At 36.1% G+C, this 20,745-nt stretch overlaps 3 protein-coding genes across 7 annotated transcripts in view; 2 read left to right on the top strand and 1 right to left on the bottom strand.

Moving 5' to 3' along the window:
- The first annotated feature begins 17 nt into the window (after window positions 1–17).
- Window positions 18–1,773, top strand: LOC105229044 (transmembrane protein 43 homolog). The gene is made up of 5 exons (XM_011209099.4): window positions 18–250; window positions 315–538; window positions 665–1,037; window positions 1,098–1,317; window positions 1,379–1,773. Exons 1-5 carry the CDS (start codon window positions 155–157, stop codon window positions 1,588–1,590), a joined length of 1,125 nt encoding a protein of 374 aa, XP_011207401.2. The 5' UTR covers window positions 18–154; the 3' UTR covers window positions 1,591–1,773.
- On the bottom strand, window positions 1,705–3,620 carry LOC105229043 (uncharacterized). Its single transcript, XM_011209098.4, has one exon. It carries the CDS (start codon window positions 2,992–2,994, stop codon window positions 1,864–1,866), a length of 1,131 nt encoding a protein of 376 aa, XP_011207400.2. The 5' UTR covers window positions 2,995–3,620; the 3' UTR covers window positions 1,705–1,863.
- Window positions 3,621–3,744: 124 nt separating this feature from the next.
- Window positions 3,745–20,745, top strand: part of LOC105229042 (protein ECT2) — a 41,646-nt gene continuing 24,645 nt past the window's right edge. Inside the window, exons 1-2 of one of the 5 annotated variants that reach the window (XR_007422995.1) lie at window positions 3,745–4,482; window positions 19,144–19,369. Coding sequence is in view for 4 of the 5 variants with exons in the window: in XM_049458395.1 (XP_049314352.1) it covers window positions 4,443–4,482; window positions 19,144–19,369 (266 nt within the window). In the remaining variant the exon portion in view is untranslated. Of the gene's footprint in view, window positions 4,483–18,541; window positions 18,944–19,143; window positions 19,370–20,745 lie in introns of those variants that run through there. The other 4 variants (XM_049458395.1, XM_049458398.1, XM_049458396.1 and 1 more) reach the window with 4 other exon arrangements.

Below are 20,745 nucleotides of genomic sequence, written 5' to 3'. Positions count from 1 at the left end.
GTAATGTTTTTCGCATTTTGTCAGAAGAAGACTTCAGAATTAGCAACAATATAATCTCTTATTTTAGAGAAAACATATACCACTATTATATTAAACATTAAGATGAAATGTTTCATTTATCTTTGAGAAATAAGTGTGTGTAGAGCGTTTAGTAATGGCGCTTTTGGAGGCATTCCGGTCAAATTGGTTAATAGCCACTTTTGGCTGTATACTTTTTACTGGAGGATTATGCGTACTCTCCTGGAATGAAGTAAATTCGCCTTGCTAACTTGATGTTAAATTTAACAACAAATTTATATTTTTGGTAATTATAGGGACGAGCTGTGCACACAATTTTATCTCTTGATGAAGCACTTGATGATGCAATATCTTTGGATCCTAATGAAGAGTTGGAATACAATTACAATGGTCGGATAGTACATATGACTGGATCTATTGTAATTGGAGAACCACTTACAGAACCAGACTACAACATACAAGTTCTTGCCGTAAAATTGAAGCGTCGGGTACAAATGTTTCAATGGGTGGAGGAGTCAATGTGAGATCAGTTATAGTGAATAAGACATAAATTTTGTTTAAGTGTGGAAAATATTTGCAAAACGTCTATTACTGATTTTTTTTTTTTATTATGGAATCATATATAAATAATCGCTTTTCTTCACAGGGAACACAATTATGGGGAAAGTGTTGCATCTGTGCAAACAGAAAGTCGTACATACTATTATTATACCGAGTGGCGTGACAAATTAATTGACTCCCGTAATTTTTACATACGAACGGGACATCAAAATCCTGATCGCTTTCCTATAGAAAGCCAAACACAAGTTGCTGACGCGGTCTTCATTGGCAAATACGAACTGGGTAACGAAATCAAGAATAAATTTACAAACTACGTGGAATTGACTTCCGATACAAGGCCAGACGATCCTACAATTAAAATGCATTTAGGGCTATATTACCACACAAACGATGTTTTTAATCCGGAAATAGGCGACATACGTCTACTATTTTCGTTTGCTGGAATGGAGGGCGAAATGGTAAGTAAAAGAAAGAATTAAAGTTGCTATATATTAAATATAAATACATATTTATTTTAGTACACTGTAGTAGGAAAATTGATGAATAACAAAGTATTGCCATATCGAACCAGTCGGGGTGTTGATATACTGCTTGTATATAACGGCGAACTCGGACTTGCGGAAGTTTTTAAGCGAGAACATCACGCGCAACGGCTTACTACATGGGGCTATCGCTTTATGGGTTGGGTTTTGGTGTTCTTCGGTGTTACGTGTACATCCAAGCTATTACATATTATGTGTAAGTATTTTTAAAATATAGGATTTATGAATAAAATAAATATTGTATATTATTCCCCCAGTAAGCCGCATTGCTTTCCTCGCTGTCTTAGCGCCGGATCCACAGTTCCCCGTTGGTGCTAATATCATGTTATCATTGTCCCTTGCACTAATTATAGCCTCAATAGCGTGGATCCTGCATCGTCCAATGATTGGTGCCAGTTTGTTGTTTGCAGCGGCATCACCATTTTTGTGGTGCGCGCGTAGTATGTCAAATTATCAACGCGTCAACTAAAAATAAATTTGAAACTTATGGAGAAAACTGGCGTAACGGTATAGTTTAATTTCATGAATTACTTACTTCCCTGCTAGTCATTAGAATAATTGTTTAATAAAATCATTAATTTTAGTTTATATGTTTATATGTATGTAAATATATTGACAAATTTACTTAATTAAAAACGTTTTGATAACAAATTCCACATAATAGAAGTACCATTGAGCACTACATAATAAGTATATTTACATTTTAGCTTAATACATATACTTATAAGTAATTAAGTAATGTTTAGTTCTGATAGTTTTCGTATACATTTTCATTAACGGTAGCATTGCCGTTTTCAGATGCACCAGCATTCGAAGTAGATTTAATTTCACCATCATGCGATATTGTTGTGGTTGATGTATGTACGCTGGGACTTTGCGATTTGGTATTTTCTTGATCATTACTTGATTGTTCTTCAAAACGCACAAATGGTTCGAAACTATTAATATGCACCGACCCACGATGTAATGTACCTGATTCCGCCTCAAAAAGTATTTCATTAATGAATTTTTCCGCCAATAAACGTTGCTCACGTTGTAAACGTTTGAGCTTATGAGTCCAGGTCCGTGCGATAGATTCCTCTTCAGGAAATGTGCTGGAAAGGTAGTCACAAGCAATACTAAGTAGCTCATCTGGCGTTTGACCGGTACCACCTGTGGCATTCGCCGGTGAAAAACGCAAACGTTTTGCTGAGCTAGTTACAGAATCTGCTTGTTGCCCTGTGTGATTGTAATCTGATGAATTTACCGTCTGTCCATTTAATGATGAACTCGTACTTGCCACTTGTGGTGCAGACGGTGGTGGAGTTTGCTCTGGCTCCAACTTTTGCGTATGCCCAAAAGATTTGTGGAACATTTCGGCAATACTGGGAGGTGATTGCACTGTGTTTGCTCCCATCATGGAGCGAAAATTATAACTGGAACCTGGTGGATCCAGGAAAGAGGATTGTGTTTGTGAATTCTCACTGAATGCGGAAAATGAATCACCTCGCGTACTGGGATTGACAGCTAGAAACTTTTCGGTGTTGCGTAGGAAATCTAATTCAAGAAAAGTCCAACAACGTGGATGATGAATGGTTCCATTGCGTCGCGCACTTTCCACAACTTTCAGTTCTTTGCGATAGTTTGTGCGCAGCGTGTTGATTTTTTTCTTAACGTCTTCGACATTTGCATCTCGCTTGAGGTAGCGATAGATGGGTACAAGTTGTTCATATGCTTCAGCGCGTTTATCGCGATTTGTGTAATCTCGTAACGAAGTGTCCCATAACACTGGCAAGTCTCTATATGTGTGTATGAATGCCCGCAAAAAGTGTCGATTTTCTTCGGCACCAGTCATTTGTTTCATTGGAGAGAGATACTTATCCGGTGCTAACATTTTGAATTTTGACAGTTATTGAAAATTGGAAACTGCGACCGGAAACGGAATAAAATTCTACATTAAAAAGTTTTAGTCTTAATTCCACAATAATAAACGAAGTTATTACGCCAATTCTGAACTACTGGAAGGATTGACAAACAAATATATACTGATGGACGTATTGAAGAACTGTCAGTTGTACTGTTTGACGTATTGTTGCATTGATGTACTGTTTACGCTAGTGACATATAAATACAATGAGCAGTATGTATGGCTAACCGAATACCGAGTTTGAAAACATTGTTCATACTTAAAACTTACGGAAATGGTAATAAATAAATATAATGAATTAATTTAGTAATACAAACGTATCACACAATTATTTCCAAGCATATACTTCCATATACCATATACATGTACATATATAAATGCATTACATTGATGAATTCTAAAATGTATTCATACTTATATTTAATAATATATTTCAGTAGGTCATTCAATTAAAACAAGCTACATTGAATAATGCTTTTGTTATTTCTCTCACTTATAACAATTAAACAAATTTATATGAATTGAGAAAATTCACAGCGACACCTGTGTAGCAGTAGCATGTTAGAAAACGCGTTCTTATCTTTTAGCAATAAAAACATCCTTTGACAGCGTCAGAGCTAATTGAACACAGCGTAACCTCACTTTTCCATTGCATTTATCTGTCCGTTGAAGTTCAATTTTTGAAGGCAGAGCGCCGCAGTTACTTGAATTTCGCCGTATTCGTACCGCAGCGTCGCAGTGTATTTGTTTGTGGTTGTTTTGCATTTTATGTTCGGTTCACTTTGGAATTTTGCGGATGCGGCGGTGAAAAGTAATTTTCTCATTGGGATACAAAATGAGGATTTTTCTAAATTATTTGATGTGTAAATGGCATACAAAATCAGAAAAATGTTATCAACTTACACAATAAAAGAGTGAAGAAAAGAAATAAAAAGAGGAAAGTTTATTTGAAAGAAAACTGAATTTGGTAAGACGAGCAGAACAAAAGGCTTTAAATATTTTACGCGCCCTTGAAACCGTGCGCGCAGTGGCAAAAATTTCAAAGAAGTCTTTATAGAAGTGGTTCAGTACAATTTGTGGTGCTAATAATATAAGTGAGATTTTAAAGAAAATAATATTTCTTTTTAAAATAGCAATCGTTCGGTAAAAATTGTGTTACTTTTAAACCAGGTGTTTGTTGCTTTTCCCCTAAGTTACGAGTGTTTTCCATCGCCGGTCGGTCAACAGCTGCAAACCCAGTTATTGTACAATGTACGCTGGTGTTTGCGCATTTTAAAATTTACATTTATGGAATTTAGTTGAATTATTGAAGTTAAGTGCTTAATTCGAATCTAATATTACGTGACCTCTCTGCGAGAAGGTTAACAATTTAACAAATTATATACATAAAATAGCTTGAATATTAAAAAAGTTATATGGACGCAATGGAAACGATAGATGAACAATCTAAAAGTGGTAAGTTGTAATGTAGTATATTCTAGTGAATGTTTAACACATTCAATTGTGTTTATTTTAAAAGCATATAGGAAAAAACAAATGGACGATTTGCTTTGACATACATACGAGTATATGCATACGTATAATATGCTCATATTCTACCTGTTACACATTCCGCATCCCTTAGAAATTGCATGTTATTGGTTTTCCTTTGAAGCAAATACAAATACTTAACAAAGTTCATTTATGAATAACTTGGGTATAATAATTATCTACTTTTAAGTTTGCCACCAAGTTTGTTAATACCCAGAAGGAAACGTCGAAAATCCTATAATATGTAAAATATTAGTATGGTGAGCTGAGTCGATTTCACTATGTCTGGCTGTATATTCGCGAACTATTTTCTCAGTTTATTGCCCAAGGTAATGGTGTGATCTCCGAAAAAATGGTTTAGATCGGATCACTATAGCATATTGCAGTTGTGGTTGTAGCGGCAGGATTTTGCCGAGTTGACAGTCCTTGGCCGGATACAATCCGGGTCCGTTTTGATTACGTAGACCCGACTGTCGTGGGAGCCGAGCAAATAGCAATTATACTGTTCTATCCAATGTCACATTAAAATAATAACTGGTGTTTAGTATACGCTTGTCTTTCTGAAATAATTAAAGTGCATTCGGCGATTTTTACGAGAAGTGAAATTCTGCAAACAAAGAAGTTACATTAAATTTTGTGTGCGAAATCAAATTTCTGGTGGCGAAACGTTCAGATTGTTGGAATAGGCCTTCCAACATTCTTTGTCGCTAGCAAGTGTTTTGGATTGGTACAAATTAATCACAGAACGCCGAGAACAGATGACAAACCAAGACCGGGGAAATAGTTTTTAATCAAAAAGTATTCCGGAAATCGACTTTAACAACTGTTTCGAGGATTGAAAAAAAAGTTGGTACAAATGGACGACATAGATTTTGTAGAATAAATTAAGAATTTAAAAATTATTAGTAAAGTCGTACTATTTTTTGCTCATGGTAGTATGTCTATCGCAAGCACAATTATACATTAATTTTGATTTTAACGCAGTAAGCCTCTGTGAATAAATAAAAATATTTTTTAATTCATATTCATATCTCGTACATAATGTAGTAGTTACAATTAAGTGTACAAGTGTATGCATGTCCCGTACACATACAAAGCAATACATATTTTAACCGATCTTTTAAATATATGAATGTTACGAATACACACAAAACAATACAAATTTAACAGATCTTTTAATTTTTTGCCAGAAACGACGTCACTACGCCTCTTCTTTTATATTTATAATTTTTACTGCACCACAAAAAATTAAGCGCTTTTTCTGATTTGCGTGCGAGAATGTTGTGAGAATCCACTGAGTAGAAAAATTGGCGCATAACACTGAACATCTGAATTCTTGTCAAAAAATACATTAAATACGCTTATAGATTTTTGTATCACACAAGCACGGATACTGAAGGCTTCTATATTTCTATATGTATACATATGTACATAAGTTTGTGTATTTTGCATATACTAAACGTCAAAAACAAATGCCCACATATAAATTAAAAATAATCTCTTATCATTCGATTTTTCATTTTTCGAATTTTTTAGTGTGACGAAAATGGGGAATTTTTTAAATTTCCATTTTCCATTCACTGTTATAAGTATGTGTGAATTGTGTTTGCGTGTTTGATTGCGAAAGTTCACGCAAATTTTTAATAAATATAAAACTTATCAAAATTAAAAAAAAACTTTTACACATACATTTTTGAAAATTGCAAAATAATTTGTCACTTCTTTCTTTTGCCTAAAGGCGCCTTAAACTTATTCTAAATAGTAAACAGTCTGCATTTGTATTAATTTTGCTTTTTGCTTCCTTCATTAATGGTAATGCAGGGAGGGCAATTTTGTCATAAGTCTTATTTGCTTCCTTTCTAGGGAAGTTCAATTGATTTTATATACTTGTGCACATGTATGTAGATATTCTATTCTAGGTATTTAGGTAGAAATACTCCTGCAACAAACAGAAACAAAACGCAAACAATCGTCATGTGCAACAGCGAACATGTGGATCGAAGATAAAATAGTAAAGGGACTTAAGTCAACCAACAGATGACTGTTCGGCGAGCAGACCGGAGATCAGGCAGGCGTTAAACAAACATACTTGTGGAAGTAACCGCGACGAGTGAATTATGCTTGCCACTTTTATATGCACATAGTTGTTGTAGCTATTTGCAGAACTGCTGCAGTGAGATATCGAGTTTCTCGCACTTTACTCCATGTTAGTATGTCACTGGTAAATATAGCTACACGGGCATGCCTTTGATGCTGCAGTTGTTGCTTCCTTGCAACTTCTTAGAGTAATCTCTTTTGTTTGCGTTTCGTGCACAAAACCTGATTTTAGCTTAATTTACGCTAAGGTTTCAGGTAAATTTTGAATACAGTCTAAGAAAGTGCAGGCATAGAAAAATCTGATGTACCTGCATACATATATACATATTTACAATTTATACTTGGAGGCGTATAGAACAAAAGTATATAGCTTGTGGAAAAGAGAAAACAAAAACAATGATGTATACATTTTAATCTTTTCGTTGTTATTACTATAATTGAGTTGGAATATTGATTAGCAAAATTAGAAATTCATAGATAAAGAAATATTTTGTCTAATTTTTATTTGTGAAATAATTATATATAATTTTCCTAAGCACTTACAGTTATGATCAAAATAGTAAGTGAAATTTTAATTAAATCCTTTTGAATTCTACAAAAAAAATTGAGTGCTTGAGGAATATTATTGGTGGGAGCACGGTTCTAAAAAGCACATAACTTGGAACACTAAGAAAAGCGCTAAAATAAAAAAGCTAAAACTCATCTTGACCAGGAGTGGGGTCAGTACTTTATATTAAAGAAAATATGGACAGACACTGTCATGTCTAAATACTTGAACAGATTGTGCCACCTTTTGCTAAGTGGAAAATGCTTTTAAAATTGGTATATCATCCAGTAAATCAGTAAAGAAGAATAAAGAAGAAGAACATAAATTAAGATACCTTTCTGAATTATGTTATAAAAGACTGATTTTGCTATCTAGGGAAGGTTATGAGACAGATTAGACCAATCGCCATTTACTTGTTATTTAAACGTTTTCCTTAAATTCAATTTAAGATTTCTTTCACATTAGCAATGCAGATAAGATAAACTAATTCCTTTTAAAGTTGTTTTTTTATTGACCTTCAGAAAATCTGAAAGCTTGTCCCTATTGCATTGTCCATAACTGTATGTATGCTTGAAAGGAATCAAATTTTTTCATTTTATATTGAAGGACCTTGAAATGTATAATGAACTTTGCTTCTGGTTATCAATTTAAGGTATGTATGTATGGCTTACACATTTATTTAATGGAAATTACTCGGTCAATTTCGTCAAGGAACCGTAAAATTAGAAAAAATACAATGCATAGTTGATTCCAAAGTTCACATATTTTCTATTTGATGAAAATTTCGCAATTTTAAGTGCTTCAAATTTGCCATTCATTCTAATTGTTACATGTGTATGTATATATTTACATACATACGATGTTCAAATGTACCATAAAATACAAAGGGTATTCCTTAGTATTGTAGCAGCAAGTGGAATCGCGTCAAATGCTAATGTGTTTGATTTAAAATTTCAGCTGCTCTTACACGTGCGCGTTTAAAGACGCTACTATATAATGCAAAAATGCCAAAATAAATTATTTTCATTGATTGATAAAGAAATTGCTTTTAATATTTATTGCTTTCCAAATTTTTATCGCGATTTGAAATATGTGTGTACATTTTTTATTTTCACACCATGATTTATTAACACTTTTGAGAATGCGCCCAAAGCTGGAAAACAAGCTAGAATCACCCAATTAATATATTTTGCCCACTCATCGTACTACATATACATAAGTACATATATTGGAACAAAAAAGCACCCAGAAATTGTAATTAAATTCTTCGTGCAAATGATATTTCAAAAAAATTAATTTTCCTAAGTTGGTAGGACTCTCCTTAATTACTATGCAAAATCGTTGAAGACTTGCCATGGCCGACCTTCGACCTCTTAAACTGATGAAAATATTAAAAAAAAGTGAAGGATATGGTGCTTGAAAATCGACAGGTAAGTGTTAGAGAGATGACATGAGAGCCCGATATCTTTCGCGAGTCCGCTCGAATGATTTTGGTGGATATTTCGGGTATGAAATGCGTTCCAGTTAGACTCGTCCCGATAAAGCTAATTTTTTTTTTCAAAAATATTACCACTGTGACCGTATTTAATTTTTTTGATTTGTGATTTTTTCTTAGTATTACATCTGGTAGGAATTACTTTGAAGGCGACAGAATAAATATTGATGAATACTTTTTTTTAATTTTGCATTTTATTCACAATTTCCGTGTACTTTTCTGTTACAATTTATTGAAGCATGTGTGTAAAGGCGTGTGCACATGTTTATCGCAAAATGGTATTGCATCGAAATGCATTGGATATGTGTCAGTATTTCAGTTAACAAAGTGATTTCGGTTGCCCAAGTAAAGCATCGTTAAATTGTTCTGCATTTATTCATCTAATTTGGCAATTGGCCAATAAATGAGGCATAGGGAAATTCTTTCTGTAATAAAAACTAGAATTGAACTGCATTATTATGTAGCTATAGCGTATATCACCTATGTATGTATGTATGTACATACATATGTATATAGGCAAGTATTTTAATAGTTGGATCATATTAGTGGATGATCAATGGAACTTGACCAAATAAATAAATATTCTTCACTGCAAATAAACAATTAGAACAATAAACTAAATATTTATTTTAGTTTCAGGCAGAAAACGGTCCAATACTTATTGCATCGGCTTGTAGAATAATATTATAATTAATTGTTGTACATTTCTATACCCTGCACACTTTATATTAAGTTTGCTACCAAATTTATAACATTTAGAACGGAACGTAGGATATCGAGCTGAGTAAATTTAGTCATGTCCGTCGGTATATACGTATGTACGTGCACTAGTTCTTTAGTTTTTGAGATATCGATCTGTAATTTTGCACAAGTCTTTTCTATCCAAGAAGTTCATTTGTCGGAAACTCCGATATCCGGACCGCTATGGCATATACAAGGCTGTCATACAAACTGAAACATCAAAATGAAGTATTTTATGGAAAATTTTTTATTTCGTGAGATATCTTCAAAAAATTTGGCATGGATTATTGCCTAAACAAAGGTGCAATCTCCGAAGAAATTGTTCAGATCGGACCACTATAGCATACACATAACTGCCAAGCAAACTGCCGAAAAAATCAAGTTCTTGAACAGAAAACTTCTTATATTTAAGAAGATTACATTAAATATGTCAAAAATTAATACATATATTAAATTTTTTCACCTATGAATGATAATCAAATCTGTATTCTGGAGTAAATGTTTTAACAGCGAAACTGGAGATGGCGCTGTAATTAATCGCTGTGTGTCTAAGTGTAAGCTCAACATATGATAACATTTTCAAATTGTCTTCAAACTTTACTTACATATGTTATCGCTCGTGCTAATTTTTAATTGCAGCTCTGCTGTATGGTGTAAAATTTATTTCTCCTAAACGCCCTTTTATCAAATAAAACAATATTTTCTAATTTGGTTTATTGTTCATTAACACTTGAGTATACATTTGATATTACACGTACATATATACCATAGAGACATGCTTATGCATACATACATACATATGTATGTGTTTGTATGGAGTACAGCCTACAACGGCGTGCAACTAAAAGTCAACAAACGACAACGGAAACACCTGTTATTTACCAAATATTTTTTTTGTCATCTAATTGTTTACGTAATAATATACATCGTTATTTCAAATGCAAATTTAACGTTTTGTGATTATATGGTACAAGTTCATTTCTTTTAACTTTATAGTAGAATTTTTCATTATGAGTTTTACTATTGTTAAAACAGTATTTAACATCTAATTTGCATGCTAATTTTCGTTGCAATCGGCATCCTTAGTAAAGTCACAAAAAGCACATTAATTGACTCATTAATGGTGGGTTTGGTAGGGAAAAATCCTGCACAGACAATGAATAGTTCCTCAGATTTTGATATATCGATGTGAAATTTCGCACTCGTCCTTGTAAAGGATCTGGCCACTTGCCGAAACCGTCCGATATCGGATCGTTATAGCATATAACTGCCATCCAAAAAGAGCCATCAAAATCAAGTTCTTGTATGGAAAGCTTCTTTATTTGACAAATTATTTTTCACTGTCCGATCAAAATCTAGTTATTGTATGGAAAACTAATTCACTTCACGTAAATTAACATATACAGGGTTTTCTAATAATTTTTGTTCGAGGCAACGGTGAAGATTATACCGCTATCCACTCAAACGACCGTTGGGTCTAAGTAACAGTAATCGGTTCCATGTCGCAAAACCGGCAGTTTGCACAAAAGGTCATATCCATTTTGGACAGGTGTTTCTTGAGCCTGCAGTGAACAGTATAGAGCGCGACAATCATCCTAGAAGCCGCAGTAGAGCGGGAGAGTTCGTCGGCTAGCTCGTTGCCGGCTACCCCTTTATGCCCTGGCACCCAGAACTTCTTCCTATACACTCCTCGTCTAGTAGCGATTTGTTCTCATAGGCTGAGATGGCTTTTAGTGCCGCTTGATTATCGCTGAGTATATAGATAACTTGGTACGCGTCACCCCTAGATAGTGCTGCATCACAGTAGTAGGCCGCGTGTGGAATCAGTCCACTCCGCCTTACTGCCTAGAGTAACTTCAAACTTTTTTGTGAAGTTTATCATATCAATAACGCCAACTCTTGGAAGAAGGGCCAGTGGTGTGTCTTGCCCTAAGGCTTTCATTTGCCGAGATGAAACTATCATCATTTTACCATACCCCTCTGCTGCCATGAATAGGATGGTATGCTTCAATGCCTGTTTGATTACTAGATGAAGCGGTGTAAGCTCCAGCATGATACAGCTTCGATAGTTGAAAACCTAGCAAAGACTGTGTTGCCCAAGCCACCGCTCTAAAAGTGACAATAGGCCTTACGTTCATGGTATACAGCCACCTGATGATACTTGGCATGCAGCCCCAGGATCCACCGGCCAGGCGTCTACATATGAGTGCTGTGGTGGATTTGGATAGTGTTAATTCTACATGACTATTTCACCGTTCGGTTGAGTCTAATGTGAAGCCTAGGAATTTGACCTCCTTAGACACTTCCAACGTTCTATAGGGATCTCAAACGCGGAAGAGATCTTCGTTTTGTAAAAGGGACGACGGTTGGTTTTGACTTCACGTAATCCCTACGAAATGTAAAACAATAATGCCAACGATATTTCTAGTCCTCGAAACACTTTTCATAAGCACTTCAGCTCTTTCAGCGAAATTTGTTTTATCTCAAACGAAGCAATACGGCCAAAAATAACTTGTTTTTCTAACGGGTACCTAATCCCCGTTAGGATAGTAAGGGTTAGCCAAGTTGTCGTCGACGTCATCTAACGCAAGGCCTAAGAAACGTGCTGTTTCGTCCGGGTCGGGCCAAAGGGAGAGGGATGTTAGATGAGTAGGGTTAGTGGGGCAAGTAAAGAAGTGACCAATGCGGAGACTTGTTGTTGATTGTCTATCCCTACGGAACAAATTTATGATGCACCAATCCACGAATATCGAAAAAACAATGAGCATCATCTCGATTTTTGAGCGGCTTTGGCGTGTTTTTTTTTTGGTTTCGGCTCGTTTTTTCCCCTCCCGATGCAATGCACTTATACCAACGGATTTTCCAATCTTCGAAACTGGTTGTAGTCACTTTCCGGGGCCTTCAGTTCCGTCTTCGCCGCGGCTTGAATCTCCTCTATCGTATAAAAACGGTGTCTCCGGAGCGGTCTTTTGAGCTTGGTGAACAGCCAGAAGTCGCACGGCGCAAGATCAGATGAATACGGTGGTTGCGGAACGATTTGGGTTGAGTTTTTGGCGAAATGATCACAATTTTTTTCCAAAAAATTCAATGTTTTCGGTACCAGTCGAGATTTGACGCGCTTGAGGCCCAAAACATCCTTCAAAATGGTATTGGCTGAGCCTTTCGATAAGCCAACTTCATCAGCAAGGTCTCTAATTGTTAATCGACGGTTTTTCAACACCAAATCTTTGATTTGTTGAACGTGAGCTTCGTCGGTTGAGGTTGATGGTCGCCCTGGACGCTCTTCGTCTTCGACACGTTCACGGCCGGCTTGGAACTCACTATACCACTTGTAAACATTTTTTTTAGACATAGCCTCATCACCAAAGGCTTTCTGCACCATCCTCAACGTATCCGCAGCTGAAAATTGGTTCCGTATACAAAATGTAATGCAAATTCTTTGCTCAACAAATTTCGACATCGCAAAAAACGAAAAACTCACTTTTAGCAGCTCACAAAACGACACGTATCTCAAACACTAACGAATATTTTGACATGAAATTTGACATACATAAATGTGACTGACAGTACTACCAACCTAAAAACAAATAATTCTCTAAATCCTTCGACGCGCGCAGTTTAAATTCAAATGTCACCTTATTTTTTGGACACAGTGGTATACAACAGTTCCACAGTTACAGTTACTTATCCCCACATTTGCTCTGTCAAATGTCATAAATTGTCATTTCACATGATCTCTCCAAATACACATTTCCAATGTGTTGTTGTTTACAGTATAGTATTATTCTTTCCTATAGTTTTGTAGATACAAGTGGGGCACACAAATGCGCCGTCGTCCATATGCTGAATTATTTGTTTTGCAATTTGCAAACTAGTCAGTGACTAAGTACATACATACCCACATACATACATATGAACAAATTTGTGTATTTCTTTGCTGAGTGTGGATGATGAAGATGTGCGCCCACAACAACGCGTCTTGCCTTCGCGAGCGCACTATGTCTTTTGATTGCGACTGCGTTCTGAAATGGCCGGTTGCTAACCAACCGCCCGCCGACCGACACAACTCGAGAGGCCACCTCCAGCGCCTTGTCGCTCTGAATTTAATTGGATTAGCAGCGGGATGGATGCACATACACATATAAATATTTATACTATTAAAGGCTTATTTCGCTGAAACCGTTATTATTGCACAATTGAACTTACATATACTTTATTGGTCCATGCAGTTGATTGTGTGGGAACATCAACTTGTTTGGTCTGGTTGCCTGCTCTTGGCTCCACTTCTTGACATACTATGTACATAATCATAATGAAGTATGTATAAGTTGGAGAATTGGTTGGGGAAATGCATGCGCACTTTCTCTCATTTTTCGCGCCTTTTATTGCATTTTGATCCTTGACTTGTGTTCTAATTAAAATACTAACGGCAATGAAATGCTTGATTGGCTGAATAGCTTTTGCTGCTTAGCAGATATACAAACAGATAATATTTACGCAAACATACATGCATATTTACATATCTATATACGCTTACATACACAAACATATCAGCATTTTCAATCAGTCAAGTGTGTGCGCTTCTTCCATTAAGATAGTCCGCGTTTGAAATCGTGGAAAGTGCAATTTTACAAACATACACACTCACACCTTCCATATATATGTTTGTAAATTCTTACATATGTGCATATGTGTGTAAACTATTAGCATACTGCTTGTCTGCGTTGAATGAGCGTTTGATTTAGTATCTTTGAAATGCAATTGCAATGCTTTGTGCAATTTTCAAGTTGCTTTCAATAAATGACCGCCCTGCTGCCGCCAACCCCACCTAACCTGCGCAATAAACTACCGCAAATATTGGAATTAAAATATTTTCACTGGCCTGCCGTCCCATTGTTCTTGGAAATATGATGTGCATTGTAAAAATGATTTCAAATTCTTAAAAAGGAAAAATTAATAAATTAAAAGTGCATTTCGTTCATCTCATGACGTCTGCAGTGATCTCTTGTAGTAATGTGTAGTTTTGGTATTTTTCCTTCCGCAAAATTTTTTGAAGTTTAAGATTTATATACATATGTATGTATGTATTAACGATTAGTTGGAGAAACTTATTAAATGGGAACTTTATACTAAAACTGTGCTCTTAAAAGGCACAGCTAGTATGAAATAAAAAATATACTTTTTCATAAATTTTGTGTAACAAATCATTAAATTTTTTATCGACATCTCGTATTTTTGAGTTACTGCATTCTAAAGTATAACCACTCAGTTCAATCAGCTACAATGGTTTATATTTAAACCAATTTTTTTCTCAAAATTACATTTTTCAAATTCGGAAGAGTGATTACTCGGTGAGAGATCGCATTGTCATGGTAGAGAGTGATCCTCTTTTTGAGCGACAGTTCAATGTTCAGGCCATATTGAATGTACTATATGCTGGTCCCACTAGTTCCTATAGTTGTCTCAATCCTACGATAAGCAGTAGTATTTTGCACTATTAGTTTGAGTACAATATCAATAGTTTCCGGAGCAACAACTGATTTTGGGCGATCTTCATGAAATTCATTTTGGTATGACTTTAACGACGATAAAACTGGTCCTTAATGGAACCTCATCGCCGAAAATGTAATTAAGTTCATCGCAAAGTTGAAAAATATTAGGTTGTCAAATATCTCCCTTCCGCTTTTTTGCTCTTTATTCAATGCTTTATAAAAAGTGTTACTGTGATCGGATTTAGTTCAAATATGCGCCGTTTCGTTCGATAATCTATTTCCATCTTGACGGCAACTTCATTATACCCTCCTCGCAAAACCCCCCTCCTTATTTGCGAAGAACTCGGACAGCCACTTTTCACAAGCCTCTTTTGGGTTCGACTTTACACAAAGAAGGGCATTCGCCATGGACCAGAGCAGGTGGTAAACACTTGGCGCTATGTCCGGGCTATTTGATGGATGCGATAAAACCTCCGATTCGAGCTCCCGTAGTTTCTGACGAGTCATCAACGAAGTGTGTGATCTGGCGTTGTCTTGCTGGAACACTACCCCTGCTTAGATAACGTACGTCTGCGAGACGAACACTTGTTTTATTTTTCGTTCTCTCTCTCACAACCGTTAAAAGGGAATATTCTCGCTTTCAGTTTTCTTTAAAAAAACGTTATCTTTTCAGCACTTAAAAATAACGTTATCTAAGCAGGGCTACACCCTTCCTGTTGGTCAATTCTGGAGGCTTCTGGTCGATCGCCTGCTTCAAGCGGTCCAGTTGTTCGCAGTAGATGGTAGAACCAATCCCATCAAATACACAGCAAAACCTTCCTGACCGGCAATCCCGGCTTAGCCACTGTTTGGGACGATTCACCGTCCTTCGACTACGACCGTTTTCGCTTGCTATTGTCGTATGTAATTCATTTTTCGCCGCCAGTCACTATCCGCTTCAAAAATGGGTTGAGTTCGTTTCGTTTCAGCAGCATATCGCAGGCGGCACCCAAACATCAAGCTTTTTTGTGTATCCAGCCTTCTGCAGATGGTTTAAAATGGTTTGGTGACTAACTTCCATCTTCTGGGCGATGTCACGAGATGCCACATGCCGGTCTAACACGATGTTTTCCATGATTTGATCGGTATTCGTCGTCACAGGTCTTCCGCCGGGTGGCTTATCCATGGTGTCGTTTTCACCCGCTCTGAATCGTCGAAACGATTCGTCCGCAGTTCAGAGTTTGTTTGTGATAAAACTGGTATGAGTGCCAGGCCATAGCGGAATCGTAGGCAATTGTTAAGCTGATGAGCTAGGAAGAAAGGCCACCATAGAACAGCTATCAGTAAAATGCGAGCGTGGTACAGAAGTTGTATAGAAGAACACGAAGTGGAAACAACTCAACACTTATACGAGTATTTAAATCTAATTTATTTATACCAGTTGTTTGTTTGATTCGTCACTCTTCAAGGTTTGGAGAATCGAACCCTTAGTCATTCTGAAAACATTTAATTTCCAAACTAACACTGTCTAGCACCTTATGTTTTATACACATAATTCTTTAGGTCATTCGAAATTTCCAACAATTCAATAATTAATTTAAAAAATTTCTGTAGCTGAGTGTGATTTTGTTTACATCTTATTTCACATATATCCACCAGAAATACATACAAACATCCACAAAATAATATATCCACGCGTCCGTGCACCTCTTAAAATCGTTGGGCGACTCTTTTTTTTGTTTTACGTACACATGTGTGTACATATGTACTTTTGGAAGCATTTAATTGAAGACAAATGATTATGCAAACTGTTTTGTATGGGCGCCTCTTCATCTTTATTTTCACACAAAACTATGCGGCTCAATTTTTTAATTTGTTTTGCATTGAAACGCGTCAGGAAAAAAGCGAACGAAACGAACCAATTGCCAAGTTTCAATTGTGCATGGGAAGAAAGAAAGATGAAAATATCGAAGGAAATTGAATTATTGTGACACTAGTGGTGGAAGAAAAATGGCAACAAAAAGAAAAGCAAACAATAAATTAGAAAAAAACATAAAAATCAAATGAAATGCGAAAATCAGCGAAAGCGTGAAAATAGAACGAAACGTGCAGGCAAACTAAAGCTAAATGAAAAGCTATCTTTTGTCTAACACCTTGGTAAATTGAATTTGAACAAGAGTATAAAAATTGTTCAAATGAAACTCTGAAAAATATTGTGAAAAGTAAAGAAAATTTCGAACATTCCGTTATCCCTCCTTTGTGAGCAAACAGAAGCTAAGTCCGGTTGAAGGAAGTTTAGAGAATTTTCATTTATGATAAAGGGTTACACAATTCCCAAACATTATTTCGACATATTTTTTTCGGAGTAGTATACATAGAGTTTTTCTATAGGATGCTTCAAAAGTAGACCGATAGGAACAGCAAACGACGCCATATTTCTTACGCTCTTTTGACAATTCTCTTTCATAAGATTTGCTATTTCATCATGGAAAGATATACGATCCAACAACGAGTCGACCATAATCGTCCTGTCAGATCCACAAAAGAGCGTCTAGTGGATACACACAAGTACAAAATGCTCCCGTGCCAATGAGACAAAGAAGTGCCCATAGTGTCGAGAATATTGCTGTTGTTACAGCATCAATTGAGGAAGACACAAATCAGTATCTCACACGTCGTTCTCAAGCGTTGGACATCTCAAATTGTGCAAAAGATCTTGACCTACATCCCTACAAGATCAAACTGACGCAAGAACTGAATCCCCTTGACCACCAGAATCGTCGTATTTTCGTGAATTGGACTGAGCGACAACTTGAAAATTCCGAATTTTCATCGAGCAATCATCTTCAGTGATAAGGCTCATTTCTGGCTGAATGGCTTCGTCAATAAGCAAAATATGCGTTACTGGTCAGGAAAAGGAAGATAATACGAGTATAACAAAATTGGAAGGAACATTGATATATGGGCTATCTAAGGGCGGGTTGAATTTTCAAGGGCTAAAATCAGCAATCAGTGTTCCTTAAATCAGCAACTTTCAACTTTCCAACTACCGTGTGGTCACGTGCCAATTTTTTGAGGCCATCTCAACACTCCAAAGTAGTGGCCAAATATTTCTTTAGTAGTTTTGCGTCAGTTCTCTGAGCGCTATTCACTTGGGGGGGTGATCAGGAACGATTCTTTTACATATGGCTCACGCAGTCAGCAAGTCTTAGACCAAGTATCTTCTGGCCTGCCAAAAAAACATCCACTTGAAGGCGAGCTAAAGTGTCAGGCAGAACATACCTCCACAGGGTTGTGCGCTGGCTTTGGGACCCTAATGAAGGGAAGAAAACAGCCTTGCTGTTGTAAACTCGGCTGTACCGCGTAAGCCCAATGTGCGACGTCATTAGTTACGAAATTATTGTAGATATTTTAATATTTATAAATTTTTTTTAGACAAATATAGAGGTTCTTTCTTCTACATTTGTCATTTTATATGACGTCATATTAGGAAGGCTTACGACTTCTTTCTCAGTTCGCCGGTAATATAGAAATTAAAAACCTAGAAATATGTATATATTTACTCGTCGTCTCATAAGTTCTGGATCTCGATGTATATAGCAATACCTCTCGCCTCGGCCTATATAACCTATTTTTTCGTTTGACATTCACATTTCACTGTAGAAGGAACGAATGTCTCTTCAGTCTGTGGCAACCGTCAAAAACGCGCTAACGCATGTAAAATCTTTGAGGGTCTGCCAGACAGCAGGCGTCGTATGGATTCCGCACTCATCGCACACAGTTTGTTTGTTGAATCAGTGCGTTGGCAACAGCTGCCGTGCCGTTCCGGCTAACTGCTCGGCTGCGCGACTATTAGCGTTGTTTTAATTGAGCATCACATACATACATCTTTCCTGTCGCTGTTGTTATCGTCTATCGTCGCTGTTTCTTGGTGAATTTCGTTTATTTTTTGTTTCATTGTTTTTGGGAAGAAGGAAATTGTCGGAGACTGTTGGTGGTTAATCGTAAGCAGATCTTGTTTTTTTTGGTAGATGTGTACGTAAATTGTAGTAAGCATTTACAGTTGTCTTCAACCTAACCTTAAATTAAATTTTAACATAAAATTAGTATTAGTCTTTTTTTAAATAAAGAAATAAATCTAAAAATTAGTATTAGCTTTTTTTTAATTTTGTTTAGAAAGTATATCAAGATAATTAATGTTTTCTGATTGTTTTTGTTTTTTTTTTTTGTTACAGAAATGTCAATTTCACCCTCGCCCTCGCCCGAGAATCTGAGGATCTGTCTGGTTGGCGATGTCGTTAACGATACAGAAACCGTGGAGGCTGCGAGCTGTTTTAATGTTCCTGTCATCACCTCCGAGAATGGCTTGGACGTGCTCAATGACTATGAGTGGCGCACCTTCTTTGTGCTGAAAGATTTCGAGGGCCCCATATACGATGCGATACACAGAAATAAACAGTGGTAAGTGATATTCAATAATGTTATGTTTACCGTTTGTCATGGGCGATTTTTAGAAAGTACCTCAAGCAACTGACGAAGTTCGAATTTTTGGCATAATTTACTCTTTACGTAAATTCCTACACGCGCTGACTAATTTTTGCAAAATCTCAAATCGCGTTCCTGTGTACTTATGTATATATGTATGCATGCACATATGTATGTACATCTATGAAGAGTGTTCTTAAATTAGCACAAGTGTATCTCTCAAATGACAATCACTTGTGCATAAAAGCTATTTTTAGTTTAGTATTTTCAAATACATACTTGATTTCATAAATAGCTACATACATATGTACGTATGTATGTACGTACATTGCTGTGATTGTTGTGTTGCTTTTGTTGTATGTTGCCATTTTTCGGTTTTTATAGGGATGTGGCACATCAATGGTTTCCATAAATTGACGCCATATGTCATCTTCGCCTCGCACCCTTTGTTAGCTGCCGGAAGTTTTGATTGTGTAATACAGCCATTTGCATTCACTGTTATATTCTCGCTGACAGAAATGACTATGACATAATTTTACGTTATTCCTTTGTGTTGCCTACAATTGTAACGGTTGAGTATATTGATTAGTATAATGTTTGTGAATAGGTGTTGAAACGTTATTGCTAATATCCTCATCTCGCTGCTTAAATAATTTTGTTATTATTAAACTTTTAATTCCAGTTACGCTTATGTGGGCATTTTCAACTTCCTCTGAATTTAATCTACCTTTCATATGTTAGCCTGAACACTAATATTCAAATTACTTTTTTGTTAGTTCTTACAAACGTAACCAAAGGAAATTTCAATAAGGTCATGATCTTTTGTTCCTTGTGAATTTCACTAGGGCCACTAAAGCTTAATGTGAAGCCGGACAAATACCGCGATTTTGTAAGAAAAATCTTCCAAATAATCATTACAAGTAATGTCTCGTGTCGAAGAACCATCTTGCGCTTTTGGTTACCTCTGCTCTAAACATACAATTCAAGTATAATCAGCCTCCTAGTGAACCCTGTAATCAATCAAATAAAGTAACCGCAAATTTTTAGTCCCCTGTTAGTGAATAAATACTTTCATATCGAGTTATGTATATGAACATTGTTGTCTAAATTCGAATTTCTAGTTGTAAAATGCTCAATATTTCTATTAGAGATCTTCACGAATATCACAACAAAATATATTTAAAGAATATGAGGTTCTTAAAAATTATGGTAAAGTTACCCTTACTTCCACAGCGAACTACATCTTGGGTATTTCTTCTTCTTTACTGGCGTTGACAACGCTTACGCGGTTATGGCTGAGTTAACAACAGCGCGTCAGTTCTTTCTTTCCACTGTTTGGCGCAAATTGGATA

This window comes from Bactrocera dorsalis, chromosome 5, assembly GCF_023373825.1.
Source record: "Bactrocera dorsalis isolate Fly_Bdor chromosome 5, ASM2337382v1, whole genome shotgun sequence".
NCBI classification, from domain to species: domain Eukaryota; kingdom Metazoa; phylum Arthropoda; class Insecta; order Diptera; family Tephritidae; genus Bactrocera; species Bactrocera dorsalis.
Note: the sequence above shows the minus strand (reverse complement) of the source record. Positions and strands in the feature narration are given on the sequence as shown.

Coding starts and splice junctions, on each gene's coding strand:
- LOC105229044 (XM_011209099.4), top strand. CDS start 155: ATGGCGCTTTTGGAGGCATTCCGGTCAAATTGGTTAATAGCCACTTTT. Junction 251..314: donor GCGTACTCTCCTGGAATGAA/GTAAATTCGCCT, acceptor TGGTAATTATAG/GGACGAGCTGTGCACACAAT. Junction 1,038..1,097: donor CTGGAATGGAGGGCGAAATG/GTAAGTAAAAGA, acceptor TATTTATTTTAG/TACACTGTAGTAGGAAAATT.
- LOC105229043 (XM_011209098.4), bottom strand. CDS start 2,994: ATGTTAGCACCGGATAAGTATCTCTCTCCAATGAAACAAATGACTGGT.